The following is a 20,065-nucleotide window of genomic DNA, read 5'->3' as shown; positions in this document are numbered from 1 at the left end:
GAGGACTCTATAGATCTAATTATGAACCAACTTAATAGCTACCTTTTTAGCCATATTCTACAAAGTCAATTTGACCTTAGGGATAATGTTTTTATGAAGTGTTTGCATTGTGATTTGACCTCGTCAAAACATTTGTTGAACATACTTAGTTCTTGGTTCTTTTTTCCAAAATCCTTTTTTAGAAGAGATCGTGTCCTTATCTCTCGCAAAGTTGCTATGTCCTTTAAGAGCCCGTTTGTTCACATATCTTATTTATTGTTGAGAAATCCATCTTTGAGTATCGAAAGGTTGTTAGCAAGTTCATTTGCAATAACCCTAGGATTGTTTTGTTTGAAAATATAAATAAAATCATATAACTACTTTATCTGTTTAAGAGATTATTTGTCCTATTTGCTATTGAGATTATTTATTTGTGCATAGAGAAGTTGAGTCCTTATGTTCAACCAACCAAAACCCAAGTTTACAAAGGTCAAGCTTAAGCCATCCTTAGCATATAAAGAAAGAGAGTTGACACATCAAAAATTAACACCCCCCAATCCAAGACTTGCAAAAGAACTATGAATTTAGAAAGAAGGCTTCAATACAAAATTACAAGCTGAGTGGAATAATAAAGTCAACAATCTAACGCTTAGGAAGTGAGTAAACCACATGTTTATTAACCATTCATAGGTCAACCATCATAATTTATTTTAGCTTCATCACACACCTTACACTTTGTTACTAGAATTTTCATCATTGAGTACTAAAATGTTGTTAGCCAATCCATTCACAACAATCTTACAATTTGTTCCAAATAAAATGGTCATTCAACCAAAGCTAGGGTATACTTTTTGTAGTCACTACCTAATCTAAAATTTGCCATACTGAGAAAAAGAGTAAAGTTGAGTCCTCATGTCAAAATGATCAAAACCCAAGTTCAAAAAGGTTAAGCTTGAGCCATCTATAATATATAGAGAAATAAAACCCGAATGCAAGAAAGAAACACCTAACCCAAGAGTTTCCAGATTAGACTAAATTAAGAAAGAGAGCGTTGAAAACACATTACAAGCAGAGTGGGATTGCAAGATTGATAACTTCATATCACAACCTAGAGTGAATTATAGTCTTATCATGATCACCACTTATGACTATTATGATTAGGTCCAACTTCTTCCTCACACACCTTGCACCTTTGTTTACCCCAGAGTCCTTTTTAGAGTCATCACATAGGTTACCCTCTTAAGCATTGTTAGATTCACCATCCTTTAGACACATATTTGAAATCCTTGTCCATTTACATCTTGATCCACATCCTCTATCACATCCTGTCTTTGGTATCATCATCCTAGCAGCCACATATCTTATATCTCACATCCCTCATATCCCTATGACTATCCCTTGGCTAACACACTTGCCCAAGGTAGTTTATCTCATTACTTGCGTCCCTTATCACCTTGTTCTATATGTTAGGCTCCATACTTGATTATCTACCAGCATCCTACAACTTCCACATAGATCATATCACATCCATCTTGGATACCAAGATAATCCTCATGATCCTATAGGCACCACATCCTTAGACTAATCCTCCATCATCAGGCCATCTTTGCACTTTGGTCACCATCTTTAGATCCTTAGAAAAATTGTGCATCTTAGGGAAATCATAGACTCTACCTCATAGCTTGCATCCACCATCACACCATCTTTTTGCATCCCACGTCTAGGTTATAGTGTCATTCCATGCCACCAATGCACATCTCAATAAAAAAAGAAAAAGGAAATTACTCCATATCTTCTCAGCACAAGAACTAACACACTACTCAACCCTACGAGTACCACAAACATGTAGGACCCAACATTTCAAGACCCAAAACTTAACACTGAAAACATCACAAGTTCACTGCCTACGATATCTACCATAAAGGCATTCATGGATCGGCTTGACAACACAACATTCATCAATGCTATTATTGCCTAGAATAAAGATACTATCATGGCAAACTTGCAAGCTTTGACTCTGGGCAGATGCCACCAACCAACAATTTCATCGATCCCACTTCATCCTATCCCAATAATGATGAGGATCTTGTTGACCATGGTGGGTACATGGAAAGTCTTAGAAATCTTGCTCCAGACATTCTCCAAAATCCAAATATTCCTTCAAACTACCCCATCATGCCTCCATGCATACCCACCAGTACTCCTTATCCTACCTTTGGCAAGGGAAATCCATTTTTGCATTCATCCACACCATCTCCCTATATCACACCCATGTATCCCTTGCACACATCATTTATGTGTCTTCGTCTTCCTCCATAGTCATATCCCAATCTCCACCTTTCCATAGAAATGCTACTAGCTACATCCCTAGTCCAAATTCACCACCCTCATATCCACCAACCCATTTTCCAAATCCTCAATTCAATCCTAGTTATGTACTGCATAAAAGCACTCACCATTAAATATTCCTAAAAAAATTGAGTACTTATTATATTTTGAAGGACGCTGCTTCCATATGACCCTAATCTAAAGGATTAAAAGAAAAAAATATATTAAATAATCCTCTAGCCTCTCATAATTTTTAAAAAAAGAATCTCTTTGGTGCCCAAGACTGCCTCATAAGATTCCATGTGGAAAATCAAATAGAAAAAGCTTGTGTACTTTGATTGAAGTCCGAAACCCTGTATTTGAGCGCAAAGGATAGAGTGGCACCTAGACTCTCTAATTGTACGAAATTATTTTTAAAATAAGGATAAAACCGTTTTATTTTGTTTTTATCTTCAAAGTGAACCTCGCGCAAATGCGGGTCCCACACGCCACGTCATACAAACGGCCGTTTTTAGTTGGCCAAAGATTTTTTTATGAAATTGTGGCATATATAAACGGGGTACTGCCATCAGAGAACAAATATGGAAACCCTAAATATTTTCGGACAAAACTTTAGACAACTATGTCTGATGTTGGGACGTAGATGAACAATACATCTTTTGAGCTGCAACGCAGCTTCAAAATTCATCTGCTTCACAATTAATCTGAAACCCTACTAAGTTAGCTTCCTCAGCGCTAATATTGGCGCACAGCAGAATTAAAATAACAAGTAAGATCTTTTTGAAATTTTAATTATTCTAAATTTTGTCCTAGATGACTGACTTTTGTACAATTATTTTTAACAGTAATTGCACCTTTTCATTTGGTCTGTCAATGTTTGCAATTCTTTGAACAGTATGCGCATCCTTAGCATCTCCAGATAGACAATGCGTATGAGACTTAGGAATCGTGCAATTTTGTTGAAATATCATAGATTTTCACATGCATTACTGTTTGCATAGTTTTATCTTCTGTATAAACTTTGTTTCATTTTCTATTTTGTATTATGTAGTGCGGCATAAAAAATTGTTAGGATAAAATGTATTATGTCGCATAATTCTGACATTGAATATTATTAGTCCAGCATGGTGGTGATCTTACTAGCTACCTTTACGTTTTCCTTTATAAATTTTGGAAGCATCTTTGTGTTTGTTCAATATCAATGGTTTCTTATTTCTCGACATGACAAATTTTTGGTTGGATAGTTGTAGCTCTAGACCTCTTGCTACAGACGTATATTAGAGGCGTTTGGGAAGTTCGTCTCAGTATGTTGACATGTGAGAACTTGACATAATTAACATTACTGGGGATTTGGTGTGATGTTTCAGGGTTTTGTAGATAAGAACTTGGGTTACAATGACAATGGTAGCAGAAATGGGGGAGAAAAGTAAATTCGTTGCACAGAATGCCAATGGATCGGCGTCTGCCATACCTCCCCACCTTCCTCACGAGATTCAAGACGAGTATAAAAGTGCTGTAAGACTAAGGAAGGTGCCAAATATTGATCATAAGCCAGAGAGCTACGATGATGTGAGAACGGATTATCACCCTACTTTGTTTAGTGCTCTCGAGAGGTTCCTTCCACCAGACTTTCTGAATATGCCACGAGAGATTAAGCTACAGCACATGAATGACATCATAAGTGGCTATTTGCCACGTGGTGAGCGGCTGCGGGTAAGCAAATGGATTGGTTCACTATCAATATTTTATGCATCATTTTTTTCTTCATTTGCAATTTTCATCTTATATGCTTTAAGAATTAGTGACTTAAGTCAACTTTAAACATTGCTAGGAAGAATTTCCCACTTGACAAAAGCAAGAAAGGATAATGTCTGTGGTTGTGTCTGGGAAAGCATTAACAAGCAGAACTAGGTTTTAGTTTTTTAAAAAAAATTGCTGTTTGTCTTCAGAGCTCAGATTTGAATTTTATAATGCTTCTAGGGTGCTTTTTTCTTTGACAAGAGGACAAGCCTTCTTTTCGTAACAAGTGGATTGTGGCATTTGCTGATCATTTTATGATGTACCATCAAGGATACTCTCTGACATCATCTTTGTGCTGATTATTGAACAAAAAATCCCTTGAAACTTGTATAACACTTAAATACAATTCCTAGGGGTTTCCACTGTGCCAAACTCACCTAGGACTTGCATCCCAGATAAGTGGTTTGTCTTCGGACTACTTTAGAACAGCCAAGTTTCTTGTGTGTTGGAAAATACAATATTTTAAGGGCAGCTCAGGCGTGTTGCCTTGACACGCAACCCTGTCAAGTCTGGTTTATCACAAACAATGCGGTTATGGGTTCTACCAAATACATTGCATTTTCAAGATCCAGTAAGTGTCGTGAATTGAAAATTTTACATGAGGGCACGCTAGTAGGGACCTGCATTGTCAGGTGGGATGAATTAAGCTCTTGTGAACTTCCTTTACAGGAAAATTATAGTGAAGACTTCAACACTGGAAGCACATCTTGCACAGCACAGTCCTTTTTGAGCATCATAGTAGTCACCATGGCTTGCCTGTAGGCCGTTTTCTGCTTGACTGGTTTAAAGGACCATTGCATTTCAAAATTAACCACTAGAGATGGATTTCGTCTTTTTGAATGCCTGGTTTAAAATTTTGTATGGAGGGATAAATACCAGAGAACCATAAAGAGTGAACATTGTCTCCATCCAAAATACAGATACTCTAATGATATCTTTGTTGCATACCTAGAACTATAACTACCCTAAACCATAATAGGTCACAATCTATGGTGGAAGTTTTTGAAATGTGTGTATATCATGGTATTTACTTATTGCTTTATATACAAAATGAGCTTGTTGGAAATGTCTTAAAATTATTTTGCAAAAATAGAAATCAACAGATGTATAGTCGTATCTGTCAACTTTTGCCTTCTTTGTCCCAACTTGTATCATACTTGGAGCTTGGATTAGTCATTGAGATCCCGTGTTAAATAAATGAAAGTATAATTTCCACCTGGTTCCTTTTTTTGGCTCACTCATCATCATGAAGAACATACATAGTTAGAGTTTTCAGGATATGAGTCAAACACGAGAAGCTATGAAACTGAAATTGTCATAAGTGAATTGAAGCAGCTTCATTTAAAGGATTACTGAAAACTTGGAATTGTCTTGAGAATGCCAATGTGTGAGAGACTGGGATTAATCTGACCTAGACATTACAAGTCTAGAAAGCAATGCCTCCAGAATTGTATTCTCCAGGGCAGGGGATGTGATAAATAGAAGCATTGATTAGAATTGGTAAGCCTTTTCTATAAAGATTATCTATTCTTTTTCACCAACTAAATATCTAGCAAGTATTGTCCTAACAGTAAAGCAAACATAAAGGATCTTTCAAAACCATAAAATAACCATATAATTTAGGAATATCAACATCATATTTTCTGAAGATAAATCAAACTGCTGGCTGAATGCTTCAAAGGCACAGAAGTCGGCGTAATTAGAAGAAATGAACTTTGTAAAAGATAGTATCATCAAGCATAGAGATGGGTATGAAAAGAAGGGCAAGGGCCAAAGGAGAAATCTAATAAATGATGAGGATGTGGATCTAGCATTATATTGACTTTTCACCTTGTAGTTGATTTACCTGTAGCTGAAGGTAATGATGCACAAATATGAGATCATTCATTGAATTTGGATTTGAAAGGTTACATTTCATGGCTATATGCTGGTTTACATGGAAACACATCTGGTCCTCTCTTCCAAATTTTGAGTCCCTATCTTCTAGCACTATTTATGGGACATGAGGGCTACACAGGATGACATCAAAATGGTCACTTTAGAAGCCCTATATAGTCCCTTGATTGTCTTGGGGATATTCAAACGCCCCAATTTTTCTGAGTAAGGAAAAAAAGAGTGAAAAGAAGAAAGACTTCTGGATCTATATAGCTTGATGAGGATGTGTAACAAGTATTGGTTGGGGTCTCCATTGAGTCAATTTGGTAGAGGAGTGACTTAGATTTAGAACCCGATTTTGCTATAATAACCCAAGTGAGTCACATTTGTAGGAGGTTTACTTATTGGAAATTAGATAATTTTATATCTTGAATCTTCCTGCTATTCCTCTTGTTGGACGTTTGTCATTTTCTATCCTTGAGACATTTTGTTGTAATGATAAATATGAATACGTTATTTTGAATTGCTGCTATAGTTGAGTCATTGATATTAATAAATCTCGAGTTTGATGCATTAAGTGAATCTCCAAAAGTTAAATCTTGATGTCAACTTTGCCTAAACTTGCAAAGAATTATGCATAATATTGGTTTTTATATCATCATTCCTTGTCATTCCCAAAAGTCTCTTCGATTCCCAAAATGTGGCCTACCATCGTCATCCTAAAAACTGTATAGAACAGAAGGCGTATGTGTTAAAACATAGTCCAAGAATGCTCTGAATTGGAAGCATTGCATGGTTGTTCAATATTCAATTAACCATAGTTGGAAGACTCACGCTTTGTGTGTTGAGCTAATCCTCCAATTGTGTGTTGAGTCTGGTCTGCATTCTTGCCGACTTGGTGAGGTTTCTACAAAAATGCACTTAAGTTACCCACTTAGATTTGTGCAACTCATTAGTATTTTAGAAGGGTTTTGAAGTCTGCAGGCAAGGCAGGTTTCTAAATTTATATTAAATCAAGTCTAATCTAATGAATGCTTGCTGAATTTGCTCAACCACGAGCTTGAAGAAACAAAACTATTAAACACACTCTTGTTGATTTGCAGCCTAGCATCCATCCCCAACCCAATCATTGCATGGGAAAAATAAATCTTGATGTTTTTTGGAAGGGAAACTAAATCAGCCTAAGGGGAATGAATAAATGAATGAAAGATTTTAATAACATCTGTGAGGCCGAAGCAGCCTATAGGACCCCAAAAAATAGCACGCGCCCTAGAATAGGGTGTTAGAATTTAGGTCATTTGAAACTTCTTTAAATCTGCTCTTTGACAGTGAACTTTGATCATTAAGTTTTCTGTCTTGTCTAGCTGTGTTTCTTCAAATGAAGTACCTAATTGTCCACTTATAAAATATCCTCATAGCTGGAGCCTAAATTGCCAGCTGGGATTCGGGTTAGAGATTTGGGTTTGAAATTCGTTGAAATTTTTTGGGGTTGAGTTTGGATTCATTTTGGATTCGTCTGTACAAGAATATACGTTTTTAAATAAATAAATAAATAAATAAATAAATAAATAAATATATTTGTGTGTGTGTGTACAAATATGCAGCAGCAAATAAGTTCATGCACCACTATGCTAATTTTAAAGCAACATAGCAAAATACACCACCATATCGATGTTTCAGTTGAAAAACAATAATGTCAACATTAATAATCAGCCATCATGATCAAATATCATCAAAAACCATCAAGCAAATCATCATCATTCCGCTGTTGCAAATTAGAAGCACAAAAAGTAACGCTGTAGGTCCGTTTAAAGCCAATGTTGTGATTGTGCCATATTGTAAGCTTCACACATTAATTGTCATACACGATGATTCAAAGAAAGCAGCTTTGGATCAGACTGGATGAAGCCAAGAAAGTAGGCTTTGGATCCAGATTTAACCATAGTAAAGATCTCTTTAGATTTTGTTCAATCCATAGTTTTCTATACATGTTAGCCTATATGCACAAATTATGGTGTATTCATACATTTCATTGTAGATGCGTGACACTTTTATACATCTTAATTCTTCTCAAATATCATTTAATTCAAATGAAATGTGATTAGCAATTTGAGTCAAATCATGTGCTTGAGTCGAATTTAGTATTAATTTTTTTTGAAAAAGTAAGCAAAAAGATGTTTTTTGACCAAATTCTCCGAAATTCTCTTTAGGTTCCTATATTGGAATCCAAAGTCGCTCAGAAGTCATTTGAAATCTGCTAGGGTTCCTTTGCGAGAATTCCCAACGATGAAAACTTGTCCTACAATGTGCTATAAGCATTTTGACCTCATTTTAAATTTTGCTCTTATGTATGCTTTCTCCTCATGATCTCTCGTGGAGTCAAACTCATTGATCTAGTAGTCTTTTTTGTGCCCATTTTGATTTGACCATTTGCAACTCTTGAATTTTTCCCTCACAAACTTTTTTATTTCTTCATTGTTATCTAGACATTCATGCATATTAACATTTCTTTGTCATCCATTTGATGTTTTGCTTCATCTACGCATTCTTTCTTTTGTCTAGTGTTTCCTCCATAATCAATTTAGGCCAACAATATTTTTCCATCCCTTGAGTTTTCTTTAGATAGTTTAACAATTGAACCATCACTGGAGCCTTTAAAGCAAATATGCTTGTGTGTCTTCTTAGTTTTCCTGTCCCATAGTTCTGCATTCTTGCTTCTATTTTGTAAGTCCCAGAATTCTGCATTCTTGCATCTATTTTATAAGGAATATAGCGCTTTCTAGCCTCCCTAAATTATTTTTGCTTTACATGTTTCCCTATTTAGTTTGTTGTGGAAGTCAATCTTGTAAAGGATTGCCTTTGAAAAGAAAAGTGCTTTGTGTCTTCTTGTTTCTTTTCAAAGAGATCATCACTTCGGTTTTGCTAGTGTTCATGTGAATTCCAACCTCATTACAAAAGGTATCAAGCATCTTCATGTGTTCCCTTAACCCATCAACCGTTTTAGCAATAAAAATGAGATCATCCACATAGAGAACTCTATCACATATTTAGCTAGTTGGACCCCATCACCATTAGTTCTGTTTAACCATTCTTCTAGCTTATCAATATATCACCCAAATAAGGTTGGTGAGAGGGGGCATCCTTGTGTAACACCTATATCGCTACCAAAGCATTTTGATATTCCATCAATAGTTCTCATTTAGCCTTGACCTGCTCATATAGTCTATGTACAACAGCCCTAAGTTCAATAGGAATTTTCAGTTCATCCGTTCTATCACAAAGTTTGTCGTGTGGTACAATGTCAAAGGCCTTAAAGTTGATAAAGTGGCAAACGGCCTCACCACCTTGAGTATTCCATATTTTTTCAACCAAGAATCTAAGTGCAACACCATGATAAATAGTGGAATATTTTGATTTGAAAGTAGCCTTCCCTTGCTCTTTTACTTTCTGTTTCTGCCCACTTGCTGATTTTGCATTCAACCGTGCTACCGAAGAGCTTCCCAAGGAGGGTGTTAATCAGGATAGTGGGATAATTTGATGGATTATTTATGTCTCCACTTTTGTGGAGAGGAATCGCCAATGTCTGACTTTCAGGAAAGCCTTCTTCATTGACATCATCGAAAATACGATTGACACGAGGTGCAAGGACATCAATGCCCCATTTCAAACATTCACCTTGCAGCCCATCAATATCTTGGGCTTTTCCCCATGCCAATCTCTTTATGCCTTCGAAGATAACTTTGATTGTGAAAATTTAATTTGTGACATTGATTGCTGGGGGTCTATACTTATCCTGCTCACGTTCATATGACATCTTTGCAAATTGAAGCCATTGGGATGCTGTGATGTTGTTTTCTGTTTGCTTCCTCTTTTGTTGCATCTCTCTCCCAATTTTTTTGGGATTTTGCATTCCAAGACTAATCAACTCCATCCTTCTTATGCTCACATATTTTTCTTTTTTACACCTTAACGACTTTTCATGCTCTAACTCATAATGTGAAGTTGCTAACCAACCCAAGTTCTCACAGGTTTCCTGATGTCGCTATTAAAGCAACATCATTAAACATTTTTACATATATAATGATGAACATTGAATTTTGATCTTTATTAGTCTATGATCATTTAAATGTTCATAGCTTAGTTAAATGTGAGTAAATCAACTATCATTATTTGAATTATCAACTCAAGCCATTACCGTTAAGATTAGTTTTATTTAGACATTAAGGTAGAGATAAATGTTCATTAAGGTATGTATTGTCTTATTACTTTACATTCATTTTAAATGCATTAAGCAAACATAAATAATTCACTACTCAATACAATCAAGTTAGTGTGTCCATCCATTACATCATACCTATCCATTGATTAAAAGTCTAATTTCCACAAGTTATCAATCATAACACTTCCTTTGAACATTCAGTTAAAAAATGAAATTTTCTTTCTTTTCTATCACTCACTTAGATAATCATAGCATAACTATTCCAAGGTTTATTTTCTCTTTATCCATCAACATAAAGAGGTCCTTAGACAAATACCATTATCGAAACATCATCTTTTAAATGCTCTAAAATAATACAAACTGTTTAACTTTTCCCTTTCCTTTCTCTTAGAGCTACCCGTTCCCTTTTACATTGCTTTGAAATTGATTTACATCAATATAGATCATTATGCCATATACTTACGACGACTTCTAGGAGATTCTATCTACTTGAATACATATACATTAGTACATCTTAATATAAAATAATATACTCGAATATAAAGTCTTCAAAGATCAATCTGGAAGGGAACATGAAAAAGGATCATCCATGAGACCACGAACAATACCTTGATAATATTAACCCTCCATCAACGTGGAACCAAAAATGCCCACTCCCTTGAGCTAGGAGATAGAAACCAAGGTCCATGCAAGAGGTGATAACTAGGATGTTCCTAAGGTGATAGTACCCTTCTCAAAATAAAGTACAACAAGGTTAGAAAAATAATGATGCAAAAAGGACTACCAAATGCAACAACGTCAAGTGCAAGGGATTCTAGGATACTGACTAGGTGAGTGTCACCTCATACCCTTCAAATGTTGGGATCAACCTCTTGAACCATTGTCACACTGCTGCACCTAGGCTTTCTATAGAATGGCGTATTGTCCCAGTACTCCAACAGGGCATATGCGGCCTCTTAATCATCGTTATCTTTATTGATGTGTTAACCCAACCCCCAGTCCCCCAATATCCAGTTTATTTTATTAATGTTTTCACTTTATTACGAAACTTACACGTAGACTCTGACCTACTCACGGTCTTGGTCTCCTACTTCACAGGATCCTCTAATAACCACTTTTGGGTCCTAGCACCTAGGGTGAGCCACTCACCTAGGGTACCTAGTTTACCCTATCCTTAAATGCCATTAAAGCATAGGAAAACACATAATAATGATTAAACCTTCCATAACAACATCAAAACATCATTTGATTGGGTTTAGAAAATCGCTAGTTTTCTCTAGTTCATTAGACAACCCTAAACCCTAATCTAACCTTCAAAACTCATGAGAAGGAATCAAAATGCTCCATTCATCATATCAAAACAATATTCAATATATTTAGGGTCCAAATGAGTGAAAAATAAGATCCTAAAAGCCTTTGGTAACCTACAATTCCTCAACACTTGAAAACTATCAAAATTGATTCATTTCAAACAATGGACAAATGCCAAGAAAAGCCATCAATGAACAATAACCCGTATATTTCACACAACACATAATTAAGCTAATCAATTTGGTGAAAATGAATAAAACATCTACGCATGCTTTCCCGTAAATTTATATGAAGATCCAATGGTGGGGATGAAAGCATTGACTCATGTTCTAAAACAGAAAACCCTATTAAGGGTTCAGACATGCCTTCAATTAAAAAGTTGTTTCACAAAACATAACAAAAATCCATTAAACCAGTGGCAAATGAATGATAAGACATAAGACCATCTCTGATATCAAATTCAGGTCTGTACATGAATTTTACAATCTGTACCATTCAAATAAGCTTGACTGTAAAATCAGAACCCGAAGTGGACAGATTTGGTTTGACAAAATGTACATATTAGGGCATAAATTCGACTCTAAAAAGAAAATCTAAGAGATACCATTTGAGATCTTTGAAGTTTGCTTCGAGAAAATGAACCAAGAAGAACCCTAGACTCAACTTAGACTGTTCAAAAAACCCTAGGAAAATACATAACACTTTACACAAACAAGAACTCAAAATTGTTAAATAACTCTTAAGAACCCTAGGAAAGTACATCCCTGATATCAAATTCAGGTTTGTACATGACTTTTACAATTTGTACCATTCATATAAACTTGACTGGAAAACCCGAACCCGAAATGGATAGATTTGGTCTGATAAAATGTACATATTAGGGCATTAATTTGACTCAAAAAAGAAAATCTAAGAGATACCCATTTGACAAGGTCAACCATAGTCAACAAGGCAAGTCAAGCGAAACACCTGAAACATAACATAGCAAAGATCATCTTAGAGTCGTCCCAAGGAGGAGAAATAAATGAAATGATCAAACAAATAATAAAACCAAAATAATAGAAGTGTAAAATTACCAAGTCCAAGAATATCAAATAAAGTCAACTACTCCACCTAAATAGAAAACCTATACCAAAAGGAGTTACTTGTGGGGACCTTGGTACATCCTTCGCAACAACTTTTGAGGATTTTAAAGGCACACCAAGACCAATGTAGCTAGGTTGAGTTGATGCTTGGTATCTGCTGTAACATCCCAATTTCTTGGGTCTTATTTAACAACTAACATCTCCAAGAAATACAGTTATTACTTCAATTTCATAGGAAGACAATTATAATAGTCATGTTCATGTGAAAGAGATTTACTGTAAAAACAGTTAAACAAAATTTCTCAACTTAAAACATCATCAATGAATTTATTATAGAAATAAAATCCACATACCATGGAATTTGAGATCGAAATTAAAACTAGGGATGCATCTGCAACCACCCGAGTTAGTCCACAAATACCACTATAACAATATCACATGAGGACTAGCATCTAAAAACCGCTATCTCAAAATCAAATGATGATTATGATTAAATACCACTATATTTAAAATTAGGGAATCACATACCACTGTTTCAATTAGGGCATCGATTACCATTGGATCATTTGGGGCTTTCAGTTACCACAATGTCACTTAGGGCTTCCGATACCACTGATTCAAATAGGGCTTCCGATACCATTGATTCAATTAGGGCTTCCAATACCACTGTATCATTTAGGGTTCCAATTATCACTGAATCAATTAGGGCTTTAGATTCCTTTCCTTCTGATTACTTAACTGTGGTGGTAACTCAAGATTAGAAAATATGCTCATATTTGATATTCATATAAATAAAAATCAATCCATAAATCTATCAATTATCACTGAATCAATTAGGGCTTTAGATTCCTTTCCTTCTGATTACTTAACTGTGGTAGTAACTCAAGATTAGAAAATATGCTCATATTTGATATTCATATAAATAAAAATCAATCCATAAATCTATCTCTCGCATCTAGGTGTAAAATATCTGTAATGATGAATTATCTCAATTAATCTTACCTTCTCATATATATATAAGAGATAATACCTGTTTTCGATAAACAATTGAATGCATAGCTTCTCTTTGTTTGACGCACACCCAACGTCTTGGGGAGAGGTAAAACTTGCCAAGGGCTTAACCACCCAACCTCAGACCAAATCTTATCCCCATACGATCTCTAACGAGAAAGACCCTTCCTACCCGGAATAGACAGGGGTCACTTTGCCATCCACTGAGCATCTTGGTATTTAACACACCATGTGGCTTGGCAACAGGAGATCACAATAACAGGATTATGCATGAGCTATAAATATTTCATATTAAAAATGATAAATATTGTTATGTCATAACTGATACTATTGTCATGTTATTGCAGAGTCCTTTCTCTCACCTCTTCACCCTTTTCCTTGGCTACACAGTCAGGTGAGTCCTAGGTGTTTGGAATTCTCAGAACAACCGGTTCTGTCAATTATACAAGAAGATTACACACATCCAACATTTCACAATCTGTGATTACATGTTTATGTTCTTTAAGATATTAGCATTGATTGTTTAAATCTATCATCTAATGACATAGTGAATATGGACCCATACTAAGTTTACCTGGCTATCACTTGCCATGAACAAGGCAAAATTAGAAAGAGAATCAAATTAATAGTATCAAACAAGGTGTCAACGTAAGTAATAAACGTGCAAACATATTGTGACTGGGTCAACATGTACCAAAGAGCTCGTTAACATTCAAACATTACCCATCAACATATCTTTGCCTTGTATTTCATTCATGGAAGTTTGTGATTCTACCTATTTGTGGCATTTGGCATGATGATTGAATTCAGAAATCCAGTTGTTATTTACCTTGCATCGAGCCTTGAGAACGAAATCATACGAATACTGAATTGAAGACAATGTTTTAGCTAAACATTAAATCTGAATGAGAAGTATTTACCAGATTGACCATGCTGCAATAAGAGACAAGGAGTCGATAACATCAACGGCAATTACAGAGATTGACTCAACATGCAAAGATAGTATTTGTAATTGAAACATACGTCAATAACCAAGGATTTTGGCAAGGACCTAGAAGCTTAGGAAAAATTGATCCATGACAGTCGACTTCAAAAAAGCAAGGACCGCTAGAAGGGCACCTCATTTGTGGAAGAGAAAAACATAATGTAGAGATAGGAGTTCAAGAACATTGTACATCAGCTTATCATGGAAAACAAAACAAGAAATATCATTATCAGAATTCATGACCTGAGATTTGTTTGTATTTTGTCCTCCTGCAAATCTGAGGCTTAATTCCAGCTTCAATTTGACAGCATTGATAAACAACAAAGTGAATGTATTTGCTATACCGCAGGGATTCGGGGTGCAAAAGGTATGGTATTTGGCAGAGAGAGAGAGAGAGAGAGAGAGAGAGAGAGAGAGAGAGATCAAATGCAGAGAGATCAAATGCAGACGTAGAGGAGGAAGAGAACAAAAAAATGGAAGAAGTATATACCTTCTAAATTCGATCACGGCTTCTTAATAACTAAGCAGTCTCCTTGGCTTCCATCCGTTTTCAAGAAGACTATAGGGATACCAACATGAATTCAATTTGAAAAGAAGAGAATTAAAGAGGAAAAGAAATAAAAAGGTTGGAAGAGAAGTTGGAAAGATTATAAAACAATTCGAATTGCCAAAAAAAAAATTGATTTATCATGCCAAGTGCTAATTGGTCAAACCAAGAATAGTAAAATGGAAAGAATAGAATTGGAAGATAATAATTCCAATATTATTAAAATTCGAATGTTATTATATCTTGAATATTATTATAATTTTATATTTATATAAACGCGTGTAAATATATGAATTAGGTGACAACACTTAATGAAATCATTATAATATAATGGTGCCATTCATTTTTATATCTATGTGCACGTATATAGATATATCTATTATGATAATATGATGAAAGATTATTTAACATCCTTGAGGTACGTTTTATAATTCAATTATTTTAATTAAATAATTTATTAAAATAGCTCATGTGGGTCCTACGGATGTATCTTGTTTTCAAGTTGCTAGGTTCTTAACCCATTTGCTCAGTAATGGTGATGCTCTTGCCTAATTCTTTTCTGACAATGCTTCCACCCCTTTGACATGCTTCCTACAAGAAAATTCTCCAGAGTTAAATTATATTATCATAATAAATTACTAAATTATAAATAATCACAATGGTTGACCATCTTCTTGATTCCATGAATTTGTGATTAATGATCAATTAGCATGTTATCGTTACTTGAAATCATGACGACTAACTATCTTACCATTTTGCCAGATTATAACAATTTAAACTGCCAACTGACTTCATGTGAACCTCAACAGCTATATTTCAAATTAGGTCAAAAATTGGGATGTAACATCTGCAACCTTGCATCACTGAGACGAGGAAAGAAATACACACATACACATAATATAGGCAAACAATAGCAGACAAGGAGTGGGAGTGCGACATCATGTAGATCTCCCGCAAGAGTGACTATGACTGCTTCCCCTCATCCAACAAAAACACCCAACACACACACACACATACATATAGATACACACACAAGACATGATTGGTTACTAGGGTTAGACCAAAATATAATAATCATATAATCAAATAGCTGCACCAATCAAAGAAATTGACCATTATGAACATTCACATTGAATGATTAAGATGTTGTTCCAAAATAACAAAATGGTATTATCTAGCTAATATTCATTTCATCGATTATAATCAAATCATATGATTCCTCATCCAAATCCAAACACAATAGATAGTATTATCAGGATAGATTCTACAAGAAGGTCATCATGTAGACAATGGTTTAGCACATATCATAGTAGATGCTTTTTGCTAAGTAATATTTAGAGTCCTAATTTGAAAAAAAATTAAAAATATAATCAAGTACAATTTTATAGTATCTCATCCACTGGGTAGAGGTATCTTATAAGCATACATATACCACTGTCAGCTGGATTGCCGGACATAACATTTAGACCCAAGCACTTTAGACAAAAATGTAACTTCAAGATAGCCCTAGTGCTCTAATTACATCCCTTAGTACTTTAAATTACATTTCAGGATTAGAGGGGCATTACACTATCCCTAAAACTTGGGGCTTAGGGTCGGGAACACGTCCTTGGGTAATGTAGTTTTTGAATGCATGCAAATAATCCACATTTCAGCTTTGGATTCTTCATGGTAGAAGTTAGGGTTAATGTAATAATTATCAACTTGGAAGTGCCAATGCAATTTTAAATCTCATCCCTGATACTCCACTCTAGCATATATTTTCCTGGTCTTTCAATTTTGTGGGTTTTATTGCCTTGAAAGCTAATTCATATATTTTCTTCATCCATTTATCATTTCCAGAACCTTAGGTAGTAGTGCTAAAGTCACTGCAACATTTTTTTGTGCATCATTCTGAAAGCTTTGATAAAACAATCAATATTCCCTAAGATATTGAGGACATGGATGACAATGGCGAGGATACAATTTTTGGGGGCAATAAAGGAGATGGTCATATATCAAAATCTTAAATATAGAATAGATGAAAACTTACATAATGCAATTTAAGAAGATGAAATTTAAACAAGTTATAATACCTAAAACTAAATGTTAAAACAAGAATAATTATATATTAAATTTCTTTATTTATCATAACTCAAGTTCAGATATTCACACGATGCATCAATTTCAAGAATCAATGTTCATTGATTCAAGTATAGCAGCAGTAATGTTTTAATTGTTTTCACATATAATGGAGAAAGGCCTAAAGGCTACAAATTGTGTGATAACAGGGATATTAGTAAGATTAAAAGAAATTTAGTGATTGGATGTCCTATGGTTGTACATCATTTTTGATATCAATGTTAACATGGACCTCTATCTATTAGTCATAACCAATTTCAAGTTGGGACTCATCCTGTAATGACCCGAACCAGCACTAAAATGTTCGAACCATATTTTTTTGTTTTCCCCTTGGTGCTAACCCCAGAATATAAACCCTCTAATCAAATAACCAGCAAAGGTGAACTACAGATGATAACCCGGAAAGATATTTCTGCAACTCTTAAATATAATATTTAGAAACACATACACATGAAGAAGAAACACGAACAACAAATAAAGGCCAGAACTCACTCCAATCACTCTGTCTTCTTCAAATTGGCATTAAAGGTGCAAGCAAATGAAAATGCAGTACAAATCAAAGTACTAAACCAGTAACCTTCCCACAATCCGGAAGTACATTGTTGCATTAGATATCAACAATACCATAACTAGCAACTTCTAGATAACTCCTAAAATGTTATTGCATTATACAACAGCAATACAATAACCAACAAACTATAAATCCAATCTTAAACACAGTTATACAATCAGATTGGAAAACTTAAGAGAAGAACTTGAAGCACAACCGAGACACCTGAATTGATATTTCCATTGGCAATGGGTTTGCGTCCATTGCTTGCTTGCACGAGGGGCCATGTCCTCACACGGGCTGAAAGCTGAAGCTTTCCGAATGACTCTCACAAGAGAGAACTGAAAAGTTGAATAGTAAATCCAGGATCCCAAAAGAATGAGTCTCATCGCTTTTTATCTTCACAATGGTGACTCTTCAACTTCTCCTTGGAAAATTGTCTTATCCCTCCTCGTCCTTTTGTGACCACATGAGATATTAATTTGACCTTTAATAATCAATCCTAGGTAACATAGTCAAATTTCATATTGAAAATTCGTTCCTTCTTAATAATTCTAATGTCCCCACAGAAGGGACATTACAAATCTCCCCTCCTTGAGATTGCTTGCCCCAAAGCAATCAATACCAGGATCCCATACAAGTCTGGAGGCAGCCCTGAAATCCAAATTGAAAAGAATTTCGGCCATACTGCGAAGCCAAATGTCTCTTTGCAATAAGACTTTCAACCGGATCCCTGGATCCCATATAACTCTCTGAAAGAACTTAACACCTGCACCTGTAAACTGTTCAACACTGACAAACACCCGGACCACAATAAAATCCTTGTCGAACCATAGATATAATCTGCCAACACTTGGATCCCAAACTCTGTTATGTTGCCTCGCTGCTATGATGAGATACAAATATATCCAACGTCCATGTATAATCCAGTAGAGTGTGAAGACCTGACCTAAGCGGATGATGTAAGAAATGAACTGCTCAAAAGCTGAAACTATCATCCCATGGACATCAAAGTTCATACTATCGGCATAAACTTGGAGAATTCTCAAACGCATAGGTGCTATGAGTATGAAAGATGTTGAAAATCTACCCACAAACCTCACATAAATATTCCACCAAAAACTCTTCAAAGGCTGATGAAGAAAATTCACCCAACTCCTAAATGGGGTGAAATCGGAAAATATGTTAGGGCTGAGCAAATGATAAGCAACAGAAGTTGATTCATCAGTCACATGCTGAGATCCGGATTCGTTGCTAGGATCTGAGCCAGGATCCCAAGGTCGAAAATCAAACTCTTCCTCTTCATGGCCGACAAGAGAAGATCCATCATGAAACACAAAAATAGGATTGTCGTAAATCCAATCAGCAACGACTTCAAACAAAGGGTTGTCAATAGGCTGAAAGGGTTCTGAAGCTTTGCTACTTAATTGTTTGGGGCAGCTATCCAAATCATACATTTGTTGAATGCTCTCAAATTCATCAATTACCTCTAAAAAAAATTCCCGCCTCTCTTTGTCCTCGTGCTCTTCGGAGTGATTCATGATCCTAATCTGATTTTCTGCCTCCTGAAGAGAAAATCGAGCATCATCTAATGCCTCATGAGTATATTTAAGCTCCCCTTTTAGCTCCATAATCTCATTCCTTTCTTTATCTAGTTGACCAACATGAATTTCAGCGACCTTAAAAATGTTATCCCTGTTAGAAAGCAAATGCAAATAATCTGATTTCATAGTCTCAAGAGCTGTTATGATCACCTGCAAATCAGCAACAAGCGAATCTCCTTCCACTCCCTTTTGAACCTTTCTGTATAGATCTTCCACCAACTTATGAGTGTTGTCGTAACGTACCAGAGAAGTCACAATGCTATTTTCATTAACCTTCAACTGACTCAAGGTGTGGATTTCATGATTGTTATTTTGGAGCGGTTCATTGTTTGGAAGGGTCATCTCAAAATGTTCTTCTAATCTTATGTTATGGGCATCAGAATTAAAAGATTCATCATGCAAGTATTCCAACCAACAATATTCTCGAGTGCAACCGCCTTCATCTGCCTATTTGTCAATGCTCACCTTCATTTCACCAACATAAAAACTTGTAACTCGTGTAACCTCTTCTTATGTGATCGCGAGAAGGCTGCCCATCTCTAGTAGTTGTTTGCTCTACAATTTCAAATTCATCCAATTGGTAATTCTGGTTTATCTGAATTTCTTCATACACCCCTGTGTGTTGTTTATTTGCAAAAAGATCCTGGGCC

The 20,065-nt window shown here is 35.4% G+C and overlaps 1 protein-coding gene across 2 annotated transcripts in view; it reads left to right on the top strand.

Moving 5' to 3' along the window:
• The first annotated feature begins 2,888 nt into the window (after window positions 1–2,888).
• The window catches only part of LOC149553077 (2-oxoglutarate and iron-dependent oxygenase domain-containing protein CP2-like), a 140,709-nt gene continuing 123,532 nt past the window's right edge, over window positions 2,889–20,065 (top strand). For both annotated transcript variants that reach the window (XM_089788583.1, XM_089788582.1), the window contains exons 1-2: window positions 2,889–3,076; window positions 3,675–4,020. In XM_089788583.1, the coding sequence (XP_089644709.1) occupies window positions 3,703–4,020 (318 nt within the window). In that variant the 5' untranslated portion in view covers window positions 2,889–3,076; window positions 3,675–3,702. The remainder of the gene's footprint in view (window positions 3,077–3,674; window positions 4,021–20,065) is intronic.

Source organism: Cupressus sempervirens, chromosome 6, assembly GCF_028749045.1.
Source record: "Cupressus sempervirens isolate cs-2001-9-10 chromosome 6, ASM2874904v1, whole genome shotgun sequence".
In the NCBI taxonomy this organism is placed as follows: domain Eukaryota; kingdom Viridiplantae; phylum Streptophyta; class Pinopsida; order Cupressales; family Cupressaceae; genus Cupressus; species Cupressus sempervirens.
This window is presented reverse-complemented; position numbering and strand designations above follow the sequence as displayed.